Source organism: Phaethon aethereus (assembly GCF_964289735.1).
Source record: "Phaethon aethereus genome assembly, chromosome: 5".
NCBI classification, from domain to species: Eukaryota; Metazoa; Chordata; class Aves; order Phaethontiformes; family Phaethontidae; genus Phaethon; species Phaethon aethereus.
Genome location: NC_138579.1, coordinates 7,158,796 through 7,174,946, shown reverse-complemented (window position 1 = coordinate 7,174,946; position 16,151 = coordinate 7,158,796). Strand labels below are relative to the sequence as shown.

Genomic DNA, 16,151 nt, shown 5'->3' with positions numbered 1-16,151 from the left:
TGCTCCCTCCAGCCCAGACCTGACCAACGCTGGGTCAGAAATACGCTCCGTGGTAGGAAACACCAGCCATGGGATATAAAGAGGAGAGAGCTGCCATGTCTGCCAGCCCCGATGTTGGGTGGGATCGCACCAAAGGAAGACCCAACAAGCCCAGGGATGTGTTTGTTAGATGCCCCATCCCTCTGTGCTGGCTCAGTGCCAGCTTACTGGTTATACTGGGGAAAGCCCTGATCAAAGGAGGAAGCGTATCAGCTGGAGCATGACACAGGCGCTCCCATCTGTACAGACAGCGGGGTCTGGGGGTGCTGGGTGCTGCAAAGATCATTCAGTGCAAAGAGCATTGGAAAAAGAAGACAAACAACACAGCGCCCAGATGGGAAGGTGTGCCGGAAAGACAATGGTGAGCGTGAACAGCTGGAGGGGTTTGGGCTGCTGCCAAGAAACCATCTGCGGTGTGTCTGGCTAGGCTTGCTAGAGGCACGCTGGCCAGCCCAGCCAGCCCCGGCTCGACTCCGTCAGCTGGAGAAAGGGGGACGATCTGATCCCACGACGCAAAACGGTCGGCTTCCTCAACGCAGGCTGGCAGGAAGGCTGGTCATCGAGGTGGGAGGTGGCATTAGCAACAACGAAGCAGGGAGAAATGAATGGGGTCGCTAACGGCGGGGGGGTGTCTCAGAGCCCACGAACAGGCGACCATGAGGATGCTGGAGCCAGGTAGGTGGAAAAACGCGACCACCTAAAACCTGGTGCGCAGGAAAGCAGTGAAGTGAGGTAGCAGCCAACTCCAGCAATGGCTGCACATACACCCGTACTCCAACAGCTGGCTCAAACCCCAAATAACCCATTTTTTTTCCCACCGGTGACCCTGGGGAGATGTTGCTGGTTTGAAAAATAACTCGTGGCTCTGCCATGTACACTCACTGAAATTGTTTTTCTTTATTGCATATTGCTGTCTTAGAAAATGTACAGTCTCATAACATTACACAGCATTTCCCACTAGCTAAGACTACTAACATCCTTGCACCTAACAGACTACCTTGGTCACTACGAAGCTAATAAGGTCCAAGACATATACTTCAGTTTACAAATTATTATGGAATTATTTTTTTTCTTTTTGGCATTATTAAAAAAAAAAATCATCTTTAAAATACACACCCAAGAGAAAAGAGTGGCTACTTACACCAGCACCAATCTAAAAGTAGTTTTCAACAATGGCACATGGAATTACCTGCACACAGCCTTTGCATTTATTTATAGAGATAAATTTTATTTTTTTAAAGAAAACAAAGAAATGGCAAACTTAGCCTGATAACAAGGCTGTTGTAGAACAATTAAAAAAAAAAAAAAAAAAAGGGTTTGGAAGGGCAAGAGGAAATCTGTCAGGAAAGGTCCTGATGTGGCACTGGGGTTGTGGAGGCAGGAGCCGGGGGTGGGTGCTGGCGGCCGAGCCCCGCACCCAGGGACCCCGGGAGGCGATCGCCCTTTCCGACTCCCACCGCCTTTCGAATTAAACACGTGTGACCAACCATTCCTTAAACCGTCAGAGGCCAGACTTTTTTATTTAACCTTTTTTTTCTTCTTTTTTTAATATTTTAAATTCCCCCCAAAGTCCCTTCCCTCAATTGTATCAGCCCCATTTTTTCAGCCATAAATAAAAAATATAAATAGAGGCACTTTAGTTAAGGAATAGTATTATCATTACCTTTTGTCTTTATTTCCCCCTCCTTCTTAAAGCAAAGTGCTTAACTTCACCTTTGAACATAATCTGCAGGTTTTGCAGCTGCTTGGATATGAGGTGCTGGACTTTTTTGCTCTTATCTGCTTTATTTATTACTGTTTTAAATGCTACTCAGAAAGTCTTTTTTTTTTATCTTTTTTTTTTTTTTTATTCTACAGTGCGTCAAAAGTTGCAATGAAGAGAAGAACAAAATGGTAAAACCACAGCTCTTGACAACTCTGGCTAGAGAGAGATTTCACAGCTTTCACTCAGCACGCAGACCCCATGGCCTTCAGGTGCTTAGAACCATATTTTTTTATACAAATTAGTTTAAACAGCACTTTTGCTATACAGTACATATAGTTAACTGACATCCCATACCCCACCAGTAATACCGATTATCTGACAAAAAAGAAAACCCGACCTTATTTCAAATAGTGTTCATATCTAGTGCAACAGGGACAAACTCATCTCTCCACAGGAAAAAGAACAAACAAACAAAAAAAAAAGGATCACAAAAGTATTGGTGGTATAAAAAGGTTTTGTTTTGTTTTCTTAAAAACACCCCACAAATAAATAAAAGTAAAAAGTAACAGTCCTCTATATAGTCAGCATAATTTAAGAATAGAAATGTTAATATGTTAATGGTGGTTACTTTTTATTCTCCAATTCTTAATTTTCTAAACCTTTAAATTATTACTCCCTGAGAGCTTTGAAATTTTTTTTTTTTTTTTGTCTTTTTTTTGGACTGACATTTGACAGGTAGTTCTGCTTACAAATTTGCAATGACAACGAGCAGTAAACCAGTGGAAAAAGGACCTGGCTAAGAGATGAGTGTTTCTTGGCATCGCTGCTTCTGTGTGTCCGATAAAGAAAAGAGAAAAGAAGGTGGGTTAAAGCCGGCAGGTTTTGCACCAGCCTCTTTGTATACCAGAGACCTTCGGTCCTGATCCACCTTTACAGAGGATACAGTTTGTCCCATTGAACAGAAAGCAAGAATAAAAATAACAACGCAAAAGTTTATGCTCTTCGTCTCCTCTGAGAACCGACCTTTCCCACCGTCTTGGGCCAGAAAACGTTATAGAAGTATAAATACATCTGTGTGGCGTTAGAGCGATAAGCACTTTGGGGTAAACTTTTTCCTTTAGCAAGGTGGTGGTAAGAGGAGAAAGAGCATTTTCCAAGGACGATGGGAAGAGCATCGCCGTGAGCGCCCGTGGTGCCGAGGTTGGGAACCAGTGCAAAAGCACGGGTCTGAGAGTTTTTTGGAATAATCACAACAACGACAAAAAAACCAGCCAACAGATTAAAGTTCAGTCAACTTTGTTTTTTTCTTTTCTTCTTTAAACCGCTCGGCTTGTGCGCAAGGCGTCCCCCTGCAAAGGGTCCGGGGTGGGTCTGAGCAGGAGAGCAGCGGGGAGCGGCTTCCCATTGCCTTTGGGGGCCACGGGGACCGCCGGCGTCTCTGGGTTGGGTCCTCTCTTGCTCCATGGACGCGGCATTGTGCTTGTGCATGGGGAGAACTACTTTTCGGGGGGGTTGGAGGGGAGGAGGTGGCACTGGCACCCATCAAGTTGGGCTGCCCATGCACCTCCATTCGCACCCCCGACCCAACTATATACACGGTATATACACACACACTTGCCCGCGGGGAGAAAGAGCGTGCCACTGTTTCGCTTTGAATCGCAAGGCAGTATAATGGGAATCCCCCCCCCCCAGCCACTTCAAAAAGACTAACTCGCCTTTTTTGTTGAGTTTTGTTGTTGTTTGTTTCAGAAGTTGAGCTTGGTGACAGGCCTCTCGCGGCCGCTGTCGGCCAGCTGGTTGGCAATGCGCTTGCGGTTGCGCTTCAGCTTGGAGAGGTCCTTGTCGAAGACTTCGCCTGAGCGCAGGGCCGAGACGAGATCGTCGAACTCGCCGCCTTCCTCGCCGCTTTCCTTCGCCTTCCTCGCCTTGCGCTCCCGCTCCCGCTGCTCCTTCAGCTATGTGCCATGGCAGGAGGGGGGAAAGGAGACATCATACCCTCATGCAGGAGGTTGTGGGGGTGCCCGACACAAGGTAGTGACCCCCAAACCCATGAAACAAGAGCTGTTTCCCACCCTAGCATTTAGCACGTGAGAGCTGGTCAGGATTACTGATACAACCCATGGGCTGAGGTCCATAGCTCCATGGCTGCTGCTGGTGGGGCAGTCACAGCAGCTCACGGGCAGCACCAGCTCTGCTGCATATTTTAGCTCTGAGATCTCACCAACCCAAGGCCATTAGTTAATTAAGCAATCAAGAGCGAAAAGCAGGAGGGTCTAAGAGCGCAGAAGCTCTTTGCCCAGCCTTCAGTAGTCCCTGTGCCACCGTGGCCAAGGGCAGCTGCTGGGGACAGCACGGCACAGTTGCCATCCCTGGGTGTCCCAAAGTTGCTGCCGGACTTGCTGGTGCGCGCTCACCTGTGCCTCCATGCGTGCCCGGCGCTCCTCTTCCTCCTTCCTCCTCCTCATGTTCTCGTTCTCCTGCTTGGCCTCGGTCACGGCTTGAAGGAACTGGTCAAAGATGCCAAAGAACTCATCGGGCTGCATTTTGTCTATGTCTTCTCCAAAGTGCTTCACAGCCTTGGAAAACTGGGAGAGAGGAGACAGAGGTCCATCAGTCTTGGAGATACCCACTGCACCGGTGAAAGCCTCCATGGGAAGCCTTCGACCTGATGGAGTGGCGAGAAACACTACCAGTGGCCACGGTGGAGAGCAGGGCTTTGCTTCATCAAGCCTTGACTTAAACATGAAATAAATCATCTGATGTTTTACCTGCTGCCCTGTAAGAGCTGACCTGCATCACTCCCAAGCCCCCTCTCCTAAAACATCCCCCACGCAACCCTTCTTGCCTCTGGCTCTGCCGAGCCCCTCCCCACCCCAGCTCAACTTTATTAACTAAGCAGCAGTAAAAACAAGGAAGCAAAATATTGTGGGACCGAAGACCGAAGACATAAAACTAATAGTAAACACGGCAGGGGAAGGGAAACTCACACTTTTAAGTTTTTCTTTGAAGTATTTTTGGGGTATTATTTATCATTGCCACATGCTCTGCTATTGAAACCAAATGTGTTGGTAAAACTTCTAAAAGATGTTTCTGCCTGGGCTCAGGCACAGCCCTGGGTAGGGAAATAGGGAGTTTTCCAGCCTTTCGTGCTGTTTGCACACCATTACTGTAAGGGAGTCGAATGAAGCTGTAGCAAGGGTCAGGACAGGACATCCACGATCTGCCAATGGGTCCTGGTCCCAGAGGAGCCCACAAGTCATCCTTGGGACTGACATCCTTGGTTCTCACTTTCAGCCTGAAGGAGACTCTTTGTGCACAGAAAGTTTGTTAAAATTGTGATGGTGCATTCTGGAGATAAGCACGCTTAAAAGAAAGGAAAAACAAAATCAAAGCACAAACAGATTTATTAGCTGCTTTGATTTTGCTGGGTGGACCAAGAGGAACATTTTTAAAGCCTGCCTATATGATTTAGTTTTATTTGCGGGGGTGCCCCAGGCTCTTCAAAAGACATTTAGGGCATTTTTATTTCTTTGTTTACTTAAGTGACTTAGCACTTCAAGATGCGGGGAGGAATCTGAGAGCTGCCACTATATAAGTCAAAATAATTGAGGTTATTCTTGTTGATTTTCATCAAGATACTAGATTCTCTGCCATGTTACAGGAGATTCTGGTGGCGGGGGGAGAGGCTGAAAATGTTATCCTTGTGGGATATAAAGTTTATAAAATAATGATATTTCTGCTTTCCAAAGAGAAAGCAGTAACGTAATTTGAATCTGGACATGTGTTTAAAAAGCAAAGAGCTGTTGCACTTCACACAGCCCATCCTATCCAATAACCATGGGAACAGCTGCGCATTGCTTCGGAGTGGACTTCAGTGGGCTCTGGGGACCACAACCAGACCTTCTCCTCCAAATCCAGCCAAGTCAGCAGAAGACAATACAGTCTGCAGAGCATTATCACCATCTCCACAGTCCTAACTCACTGAAGGCAAGATCTGCCAGGTTACCAACAATTTAAAAGGGTGGCCTGGGTTAGCCATGGCCTCAGGAAGGCAATGGTCAATCATAATGCCCAAGCATGGGTGGATGGTCTGAAGGACAGTGCTAGCTGGACACTGGTACAACCTGGGAGAAGGAGGTGGTGACACTTGGTAACTTCTGGCTTTGGAGAGGTAGCTCATGCAGAGGGACAAGGATGGGACCTCTAAAACAGCCTGTGCTGGACTATCTCCCTGCCACTTCAATCAAGATGAAGGCCAGGCCAAGGAGGAGACACTGGAGGGCGGTTCTTGGAGGAAATGGAAACCAGCTGTGTGTCCCTTTGCTGAAAGAGGGGAAGCAAAAGGTGCTTGAGAATCAAAGATGTAAGCCAATGGCCACCCCTTTGCTGTGATTTAAACTAGCCTGGCAGGGAGAAAAGGACAAAATGGCAAGAGGTCATTGCACATGGCCGCAAAACACTCACCAAGGCATTACTCTAGGGAAGGGGAAGGCAAACCTTTCAAGTAGCTTCTCTAACCAGGTCTGAAGTTGGACTCGTTTCATGTCACTGAGCTCCTCTCCCTCTTCTCTGGAGAGAAGAGCTGGGCAGGTCTCAGACTGAAGTTATTTGATGCTTCGCATTTGATGTTATTTTGCGCTATAGAAGTGGAGTCACTCGGGCAGCCTGGATTGACTCTGACAGCAACCTCTGGGTGACCTCATGTCCAGCCTGAAGACTTTCCTCCTCTTCCATTAACACCAGACAGAGCAGCCTGCTTTCTTGCCACCTTCTACTTTCATTGGCCAAGATGCCCCAGCTGCCTCACTCCTAACTCTAAAGCCACCAAAACTGGGATATTTCCATTTTAAGACACAGAAAGCAAAGCAAGCCCTCTAGGCTTGAGTGAAAACTCTTCACCAAAACTCAGGTCCTCACAAATGACCTATCATCTCCTCCTCTGATGGACACAACCCTCACATGGCTAGCCCCTGCCTTGCACTTCCAAAAAATAGACACATATCTCACAGCTTTCTACAGCACATCTTGCATCCCAGAAGCAGTCTGTTGGCCTGACCTGTGGTCCCCTGGCATGTTGGGTTGTGGAGCAGGAAAAAGACCCTGGGGACAAACAGGGATGCACCCACCCAGCCACTCCAAACAAACCATAAAGAGCAGTCCAGCACCTTTCCCATGTCAGGGTCTCAGCAGGACACTCGCACCATCTCGGAGGGCAGATATCTGAGATGTTGACACACAGCCTGTGCTCTGGGAAGCCAGGATCATCCCTCCCCTGTTGCCTGGAGGAAAGGCTGAAACGCTACCCAGATCTCCAGGATGTTGGTGACCTTACCAGCTCTTTCGCTTCCATCAGAAGATCTTCGACATCCGAGAAGCTGAAGCTGGCTAAGGTGATGAACTGGCTGACAACAGACACAAACTTGTCACCTGTTTGCTGAACCTGAGACTTCTGGAAGTCCAGCTCCTTGGGGAAAAAAAAATGTAAACCTGGTCAGGCCCTGGCTGATGAGGGACACCAATACCATCGGCCTCCGGTAGTGCTGTTGGGTGTGCACCTGCACCAGTGCCACGGGTACTGGCTGCACTGCCACCGCTGCTCCCTCCCGTCATGCGTGAGACCACGGATTACCCCGTTTTCAATACCATGCCTGCAGTACGCTTTCAAGGCCAAATCCTGCAGGACAGATTATGGAAGCAGCGTAATTTAGCAAGACAGCGAGTCCTTCGGGATACCTCCACCATTTCATCACCATTCCAGCCAGGCTGCAGAAGTGTTTCTCAGCCCAAGCCCCAGCCCTCTGTGGCTTTACAGCCAAAGAGAGACCCCTCGGCACATCACAGGTCCTCCACGGGCATCATCACTAAGCTTACTCAGCCCCTCTTGGCATATTAGATATAAACCATGCACGTGCCTAACCACATACGGTAACTTCGGTGCCAAAACAGCCCTAAGAGGACAAGTGCATGTGCAGGGCAGGAAGGAAAGACAAACAGATCTCCAGGATGTGAGATAAACGCAGCTTTGCTGGGAGCTCCCTCGCCTGCCTCCCTAAGGAGGGATGCCGCGGTACTTGGAGCCAGGCTGGACTATATTTGATTTAAATAATACTTACAGTCTCCACCGCTCTCAGGCCGCTCCTCAGAGTGTTTATTTCTTTCTCCAGCTCGGTCATACTGTTGGAAATGGCAGGATGTTAATTTTCAGCCTTGCCCAGCAAATCCTATGACTCCCTGACCAATTTGACCATATTTTTCCACTGAAAAGACCCCAGCACTGCGCACATTGCCTCTTGTTTGCAGACCAGCATGTTTCAAACAGTAGATTGGGCTGACAGCTTCTAAGCTAGGGCAGCCACCCATCTCAAAGTGGCTGCAGTTGCTTGTTTTAAAGCAAAGCACTTTTCTCTATTTTTCATCAAGGGGACTGTGCAGGCTTAGTAAGCTCAGCAGCCTCCAGACCTCTCCAAGCAAAAGGAGAGCCCAGGCGAGAGTTGTTGGGCACAGATTTCTCTTCCTCTCTCGAGGGCCAACAGAAGATAGGCTTGTTGTCCCATTGCACAGCAGACAATTTTTCAGGGAACCATGGTTAGGTGAATGCCATGCAAAGCATCCTTCCAGGCAACCAGGCTTTCATAAAGGGACACAATCCAAATATAGGAAATAATACCAAAAAAAAAATCATCATGTCTGGCACTGACTGTGCTTACACAAGGCTCAAGCCCCTGATGAGTGTCAAGTTCAAGTGCTTACAGGATTCTACCACTACATCTGAGTGGAAGCTTTCTCACAAAGACTCAATGACCACAGTCTTGATGTCTTTCCAGGGGTGTCTGTCCTAAGGCTGGGGTCCCTGGAAACGCTGACGTCGGGTCATGGGGCAAGTGTTCCTGGCAGGTTTAGTCTGGGAAAATGCAGTTTTGGGAGCCCTGTGCTCCAGCAGTTCATTACTAGTGGTGGGATTGACAGAGGCGGCAATTTTGCTTCACAGCTGCAAGAGCTGGGGGGAATTTAGGGTTTTCCAGAGCTTTAGAAACTTTTTGGTTTCACTGTAGATTGGACCAAACCCAAATATTACATATGGTGTCCAGTTTAGAGCAAAATGATAAAGTTTAGGGGAAAAAAACCCCCTTCTACGCAGACGTTTTCTTTCCCATACGTATATCTGTACAACAGCTGCAGATAGATGAGCATGAGAAAGCTGGAGCCTGCACTGCCGAGGGAGTGTGCCCAGCTCGACCACATCTTCAGCCGATGCCTACAAGTGCAGCAGCCACACGCTCCTCACCCGCCAAGACTTGTCCTATCGCTTCGTTTAATCCTTATGGCTGACAATTATTTTACATTTTAAACGCAAGGACGCTTGCTTTGCACATTACAGATCTTCTGTGGGGATGCTGCTATTGCTACAAGAGCACTTTGAAACTTGAAAGACCCTCAAGCTGCTGTAAACTCTGTGCATATTTACCACCCCCTCTCTAAAAAGGTGCAGTTTCAGGCCCTTTTCATGTCCACGGCTAACAGGAACACGTGCTGACTGCAGAAACGTGTGATCTTTGCTGCTCAGGTCCCCGAAGCAGCAAAGCCCGTAGGCTCCCGCTGATCTTTAAAACCGAAACAGAACCTCATTGATTTCAGAGGGATTTCAGCACATTCTTGAGGGCTCTGCAGCACAACAGCAGATTCCTCCTGCACTTAAAAGTTCAGTGTGTGTTTAAGGGCTTTGCTGAACAGGGGCCTCCGCCGGCAAAGAGACAGCGGCAGCCTGCTCCGAACAGGTCACCGGGAGGCGGACAGGGTGTAAAAGCTCGTTGCAAACACCAGAAGCTCCATTGTTGGTGGTGAAACCAGGGCCAGGCAGGACCTGGAGGCAGGTGAGCCCCTTGCACCGCTGCCTGGTCCTGCCTGTGCTGCAGGCAAAGCCTCCCCACCACGCGCAGATAAACAGCTGCCCTTTATCTGCAGCCACACCGCAAACCGCTTCCTCCCGGATTACTTAACGTACCATTAGAAATTAATTAAATGCTTCTGCGGTGAGATAACAACAGGAAACGGCTGCTCCAAGCAGCTCTCCTCCCTTGCGGTCGGTCGGAGGCTCCCAGCCCTTTCGCTGCAAGGGCTGAGATTTGAAGCCACCAGGTGATGTTTGCTCCTGCCTCTGGGGCTGCTCTCGGGCCAGCGCGGCCAAAGCACAGGGCTCAGCCCGGTGGCCAGGATCTGGCCCGGAGCGCGAGCAGGGGAGGGGGACACAAAAGGCAGGCTGAAGCGAAGGGAAAGGCACTCCCGGCACTCCCTAAGCACCACCTAAATCCCTGCTTACTTGACTTTAGCTGCCTGTGGGATGTCTCGCAGCTCCTCATGCAAGCGGAGGACTTTGGGATATTTCTTTTCAACGATAGTGATGAGATAGTGCAGAAGGGTGATGTTCCTAGGAGAGAGGAGTGGCAAGGTCAGCATAGCGGCACCACAGGGAGCTGAGAGCTCAGTTGAACACCCTGGTTAAATCCCAAACTTGGTAACAAGCTATTTGGGATTTCTGCAAGGATGCTGCTCACTGCCTGTCTGGACCCCAGAGCAGGGGATGTGGGATGGGTCTGTCCCATGCACAGCCACAGTGCAGAGCAGCCTGGTCCCTGCAGCAAGGGCTCTCCATAGCAGGGACCCAGGGGAAGTGACCTGAGCACCACCATTCCTGTCCTCCGTTGTCTTTACTGCTGGATGAGACCAGGCAGGTTTGAGACCTGACCCAGCTCCTCTTGCTCCGTGCACGGAGCTCAGCAGGGGAGAGTGAACCAGACGATGGCTGTAGCAGCTTGGGGGGGGACTGCACAGGGGATCCCCGTGGAGAGGAGTCCCTGGGACTGCCTGTGCAGTGTCCTCCCCTGTGGACAGCTGTCACACCACAGCACGATGGCTCTGGGCTTCTCAAAGAAGGGAAAAAGCATTTGGAGGATGACCCTTGCAGTCAGCCTCGGCTACTGTTTAGCCGGCCCAGGAAGGAAAGGCCATCCCCATGCTGATCTGCAGCTTGGCTTCCCTTGACATCTCTTCTGCTCCAAAAATGGATACTTGCTTCATTGGATGTGCCGGATGGGATGGCAGGAGAAAGGGGACTGCTCTCACCTACCCACACCCCAGAGGCAGTGCTAACGACCCCTCCGTTCCCCCAGCATCCCTGGGGCCCGTGGACGCTACCGACGACGAGGGCAGGGGCTGCTCACTTGTCAATGCTGGACTTGGTGTCTGCGATCTTGTTGAGGCTGGAGATCTTAAACCCGAAGGCATTGCCCCTTTGGCCCTTGTTCATGTAGTTCCCGAAGGCCAGGACCACCTCCAGCAGCTGCTGGAGGCTGCTGCTGTGCAGCACTGCCTTGGAGCCGGCGCGGATGGCTGAAAGCAGAGGTGTGGGACGTTACCCCATGCCATGACAGCACAGCAGTCCCCTTTTTTTGCAGCAACCCCTTCAGTGCCCCCATGGCCAAATAGTGACCACCATCTCCCTCCCTTCCCCTGTGGCACTGCAACCTCCACGTGGACGAGGCTCGCCCTGGCATGGACTGATGGTCTTCCTATGAGTGCTCCCCGTGCTGCCACGGAGCCCTTAGCAGGCCCGGTCACTTGCCTTCCACTTTGGGTTTGACTTCTGCAACTCTCTCTGCAAACTTCTTCTTGAAGTAGAGGGACTGCAGCCTTTGCTGATAATGGTTTATCCTGGAAAAAAAAAGAGGTGCGGCTTGAGCGTTGGTTGCTCCAGGCGGAGCTCCGCTGCTCTGCTGCTTGCAGCTGTGCTTACAAAGCTTGCTTGAGCCACGGTGATTAAAAAATAATGACCGCATTTCTCCCTGAAGCTATGCTAGGATGGGAAAAAATGACAACTGAAGCTACAGCTGTCCTGTGGTAGATCCAGGTGGGCTCTTAAGAACGTGCTTAGGCCTATCCTTAACTCAGCAGGTTCAACAAGTACATTTTTACACCCTATTGCTATGAACAAACAGTTCATATATGACCACTCCTTAGCAAAGATGCTGATGAGGTCTGGGCTCGCAATGGCTTGTGATGAGCTGTGGCTGGACAGAGGCACACCAACCACCAGCACTAACAAAACTTGACCTTCAGATCCTCCAAATGATGGCCTGGGCTGGATAGCCACCAACACAGCCCCATCCAGCTCTTTCCCGGGCAAGTTAGGGATGGGCAAGTTAGTGACGGCTCTGCTCCTGTCAGTTGTATTTAGGCTAAACAAGATCTCACTTGTACACAAATGGCAGTCTGATTTGAGTCATTTGGACCAGGGACCCACGGGAGATGTGCTCACAGACAAGGCCATGGGCTACTCTGTCGTTGTACTAATCAGAGGTGACAAAGACATCACACTCAGTTACAGACCACAGGGCAAATTAAGAAGCTGTGCTGGAAATCAAGGAAAATATTTGCATTGGCATGTTGTGCTTTCCAAAGATGAAAGCACGGGAGCAACACTTGGGCAAGAGACTGTGAAGAAGAAAGGTGACCTGTAATAGGAAAGCTAATTCTGAGCATCTTCCAGCCCTGAGGGCTCAGGTCTGAACTTCACAGCTCTGTCCTGCCTGTCTTTGACACTCAGCAACTACACGGTGCATTGCCCTGCTGTTCATCGGTGCATTTCTCAGGGAGGACAGGAGCGTTTCTATTTTTGGTGTCCAAGTACAATCTCAGGTTGTAAAACTCACTGACTTGGCAAACAAGTGACTGGCTTGAAGTTCAGCTAAGAAATTCAAAGAGCTCAATACTCAGTTGGATTTAAATAAGGAGCTTCAAAATTTTAAACCAGCATCTCTAGAGGATGTGCATGCAAAAGATAAGGTTAGTCATGCCTGAAGACTTCTAAGCTGTAAATGATTGCTACCAGGAGCAGGAAGAAATAACATTTCCTTTCCGTCTCATATATTCTCAGGACCCCCAGGAATGCGTCATTCCCAAGGTGAGGAGTGGGACTCATCTACACAGCAGGGCAAAATTTACATACATCAGTCTTGAGTATTCATTAGGATATGTTTGTGTGAAGGGGAAAGGAGCATCGTGTTACTGTTCGAACAGCACGTCCCACCTGGGCCACGATGCAGATGGTGCACTTTCACAGAGTTGTGCCAGACTGAGCTATTCTCCCCTGAATGAGAGGGGAAATGTGTCGGGACATGACGTGGGAAGCCAACACCTCTCTCCAGAGGATCCATCTCCCCATCCCTCCCCCCTGCTTTGTCCAGCTGCTGCTTGTCTGGGACGCACAACCCTGATTTTAGGAGCACAGCATCACAAGTGATCCTTATGGGTGGGAGCACCTTGCCTTGGCCCACTCATTTCTTGATGTGAAAAACAGCAAACAGGGTATATTTCCCAATGAGGGTCCATTAAAAAGCCGCCTTGCAAGCAGCCTGTGCAGTCACTGGCCAAAACACATGTCTCTTGGGCCACTAACCTGCTCATTTCGAAGAGGAACCTGTCAGCCTTGGCCATACGGTCCAGCTCGTGCTTATGCTCTTCCAGGAGGTCAATGTCACCCTTTTCAGGAACAAACTTCAGGAGCTAAACAAGGGAAAGCACACTTGTGGACATGAGGTCTGTGCACAGCTTTTTCAAGAGCAAAACGGTGATTTATTTGCTTGAATCTACTACCTTTTCAGCATGTGCAGACAGTGACCCCAAGGCACCTGTGAAATAAGTATTATCACTGTCCCTGTGACCTTCCTCCCATTACCCCATTGCATTAGTGTCTCTTGCTTCTGCCTTGCCATCACTCTCGTTTTACAACAGATGTACTATGTCTGCTCCAAGGAGGTTTTGACATCAGCTCTGCCCAAGATGTCAGGGAATCTCATTTGTTCCAACTCTTACCTATTTGCAGGTGGAAATCTTGTGCAACGAATCCTTCCATGTCTCTGCTGAAAGAGCAATTACCAGCTCAGCTTTAAGGACAGGTGACTAAAATGCTTCCAGAGGGATTCAGAGGTGGTGAAAATGGGATTCCCTTTTTGAGGGCTGCACAAATGCTGAACAAACTTTCAAAAATAAAACCCTACCGGGCTCATGCTGCAGCCACAAAATAGGCAACTGGCTCAGCCTTGCGGTCCCAGGGCAGACCCAGGTACAGGATGGCATGTGGAGGCCATGCTGCTCCCAGCGCCAATGCTATGACCGAGCTGCTTTCTTGCTGCTCCAGCCCACTTGGGTGGTTTTTCAACATGAGGTTGGTAAATAATTTGGGGCCCCAACACATTCCCAAAGCCACGGTTTGGTCCTGAGCGCCTTGCACAGCGTGGTCTCAGCATGAGGCAACCACGGAGGAGCATGAGACACGTTGCCCACCTGCTCCAGCATGTCTTTTGGGAGGTCCTCCTGCTCGTCCATCGTCAAAATCGCTCGTTTGATCTCCTCATTCGAGAGTTTCAGCCTGCGAGGTGGAGGGGGAAGGAGAGTTATTCTCAGCCCAGCAATCGCACAGCGCTGAGGAGCATTTCCTACACACCCATGCGACGTGAACAGCTTAACTCCTGGCCGGCAGCAGCACCACAAATGACACTGTACGGCGTGCTATGACGAAGGACGCGTGAGGACGCGGTAGGGCTGCGCTCTGCCAAGGCGCAGCACAGAGCAGCCCCGCTGCGAATGCGGGGTCGAACGCCGCCGGCCGGTTCCCTCTCCCCACACCGCAGCTGCCATCCCTGTTTCATAGTGGTTTATGTAAGTATTGTAAGTAGCACACGTATTAAAAATAAATAACTTTTATGTGTAACTCTTGCCCACAGCAGTGCTGCTCCTGCAGCGTCAGCATCCCCGAAGGCCATGGGGCCAGTGGGGATCACGCTCCCTGTCGGCAGCGCAGCCCAGCCTGGGCTCAGCACAGCCCAGCACTGCTCCTGAACACGTTGGCGCAACCCCTGAGGAAAACATGGCCAATTTCTGCTGCTTTTCTTGGATTTGAACATCGTCTCCCCCATCCCTGCCTGCCACCTTTGGCTGGAGTCTCTCTCTAGGAAGAAAGGGAAAGAAGTAAAAAATTTGGGGAAGCAGATGCTCAGCATCCCAGGAAACCCATCAGCTTTTTTTTTTGGGGGGTGGGGATTCAATGTGCTTCAAAGTATAAGAGGTTGGAAGCCAGCCCCCTGCCCCCCCCTTTTTCTTCCATCACTTCACGTAACAGCAATTGAAGACATAGCCCCAAATTGCAGCAGCCATCAGTTACAGTTTCATATGATGTCGGCAGCACTCCCCATGACCGCTCCCTGCAAGGACTCTGATTGCAAAGCCAAATATATTTTCCTTCACGTTTTTGCATTGTGGTTGATAAAATAATTGAAATGTGGAAAAGCCCAGAAGGTCCTGCAACTCTGTCTGCCAACACCCTATCCCTTGCCCAGCTTGCAGTGATGGTTAAAACCATTGCAATAGATACAGTTTAAAAAAAATAATCCCCCATACTTGCATGCACAGAAAAGTCGCACGGCTGAAAAGATCTGTTCATGGGCTTTAAGGAAATCCATTGCCCCAGTCTCAGTGATCAGCGCTGCCACGGGATGCTGAAACACTGGATGTGGCTCAAAGGAATGAGCTGAAACCAGAAAAACACTCTGTGGAGGGATGTGAGACCTTGGAAGTCAACCTGATCAGCAGATCAAAAAGATCAGGAGCTGACTTGATCATTCCAAGTAATTAAATGAGGAGGCATCCCCACTCCTGAACATCTCTTTGGGGACCAGACCACGACTGCAGAGCTAGCTTTTGGAAGATGAAGCTGAAGCGGGAAGGGTGCTGGTCTGTAAGACCATGCTAGCAGGGGCTTGGTTTAGCTTGAAATCTTTTGCTTAAGACTGGAGTGACGGATTAGCGTTATCAAGGCTGGTGGATCTTACAGACCTGGCAAGTAAATATTTGTTCCATATGAGCTCATGTTTCTCATCTTGTACCCAGTCCTCTCTCACCTCTTGCTTGAGGGAGTCCCCCAAGAGAGAGTTTGTTAAACGAGGAGTGAGTGAAAACCTCAGCTCAGCCAGGGGAGGAAGGTCAAAGATTGCACTGAGCAGCATCCAGGACAATTCCTAGGGTGCCCCACAAGGAGTAAACCCAGGATCGATGGAAAATGTCCCCTCTGATGCTCGCAGTGATGAGCAGCCATGTCCTGGGGACACCCTGCCTGTCCGCAGTGAGGGCAGTGGCTGGGATGGACATGACATGGGATACGAAGCTGCAGGAGGACTCCTTTTACACCCGAGCGGTGACATGAAAGCTCAAATGTCACATCGGTCCCCACCCCAGTGAAAAGCAGACACTGGCTGGGTTTGGACATTTGGGCGTTCTCTGGGAGGCAAAAACGCTCCTGGGAGGAGGGGGCTGGTAGGCAGCTATGCCTCATCCGAAGCCAAAGTGAACACTTAAA

General features: G+C 49.8%; 1 protein-coding gene across 2 annotated transcripts in view; it reads right to left on the bottom strand.

Moving 5' to 3' along the window:
• Positions 1–3,489: 3,489 nt before the first annotated feature.
• The window catches only part of DAAM1 (dishevelled associated activator of morphogenesis 1), a gene marked incomplete at both ends in the record, with an annotated part of 57,108 nt that continues 44,446 nt past the window's right edge, over positions 3,490–16,151 (bottom strand). For both annotated transcript variants that reach the window (XM_082000019.1, XM_082000020.1), the window contains 9 exons: positions 3,490–3,699; positions 4,159–4,329; positions 7,077–7,208; positions 7,858–7,918; positions 10,062–10,169; positions 10,963–11,131; positions 11,364–11,452; positions 13,197–13,303; positions 14,084–14,168. In XM_082000019.1, coding sequence (XP_081856145.1) covers positions 3,490–3,699; positions 4,159–4,329; positions 7,077–7,208; positions 7,858–7,918; positions 10,062–10,169; positions 10,963–11,131; positions 11,364–11,452; positions 13,197–13,303; positions 14,084–14,168 — 1,132 coding nt within the window. The remainder of the gene's footprint in view (positions 3,700–4,158; positions 4,330–7,076; positions 7,209–7,857; positions 7,919–10,061; positions 10,170–10,962; positions 11,132–11,363; positions 11,453–13,196; positions 13,304–14,083; positions 14,169–16,151) is intronic.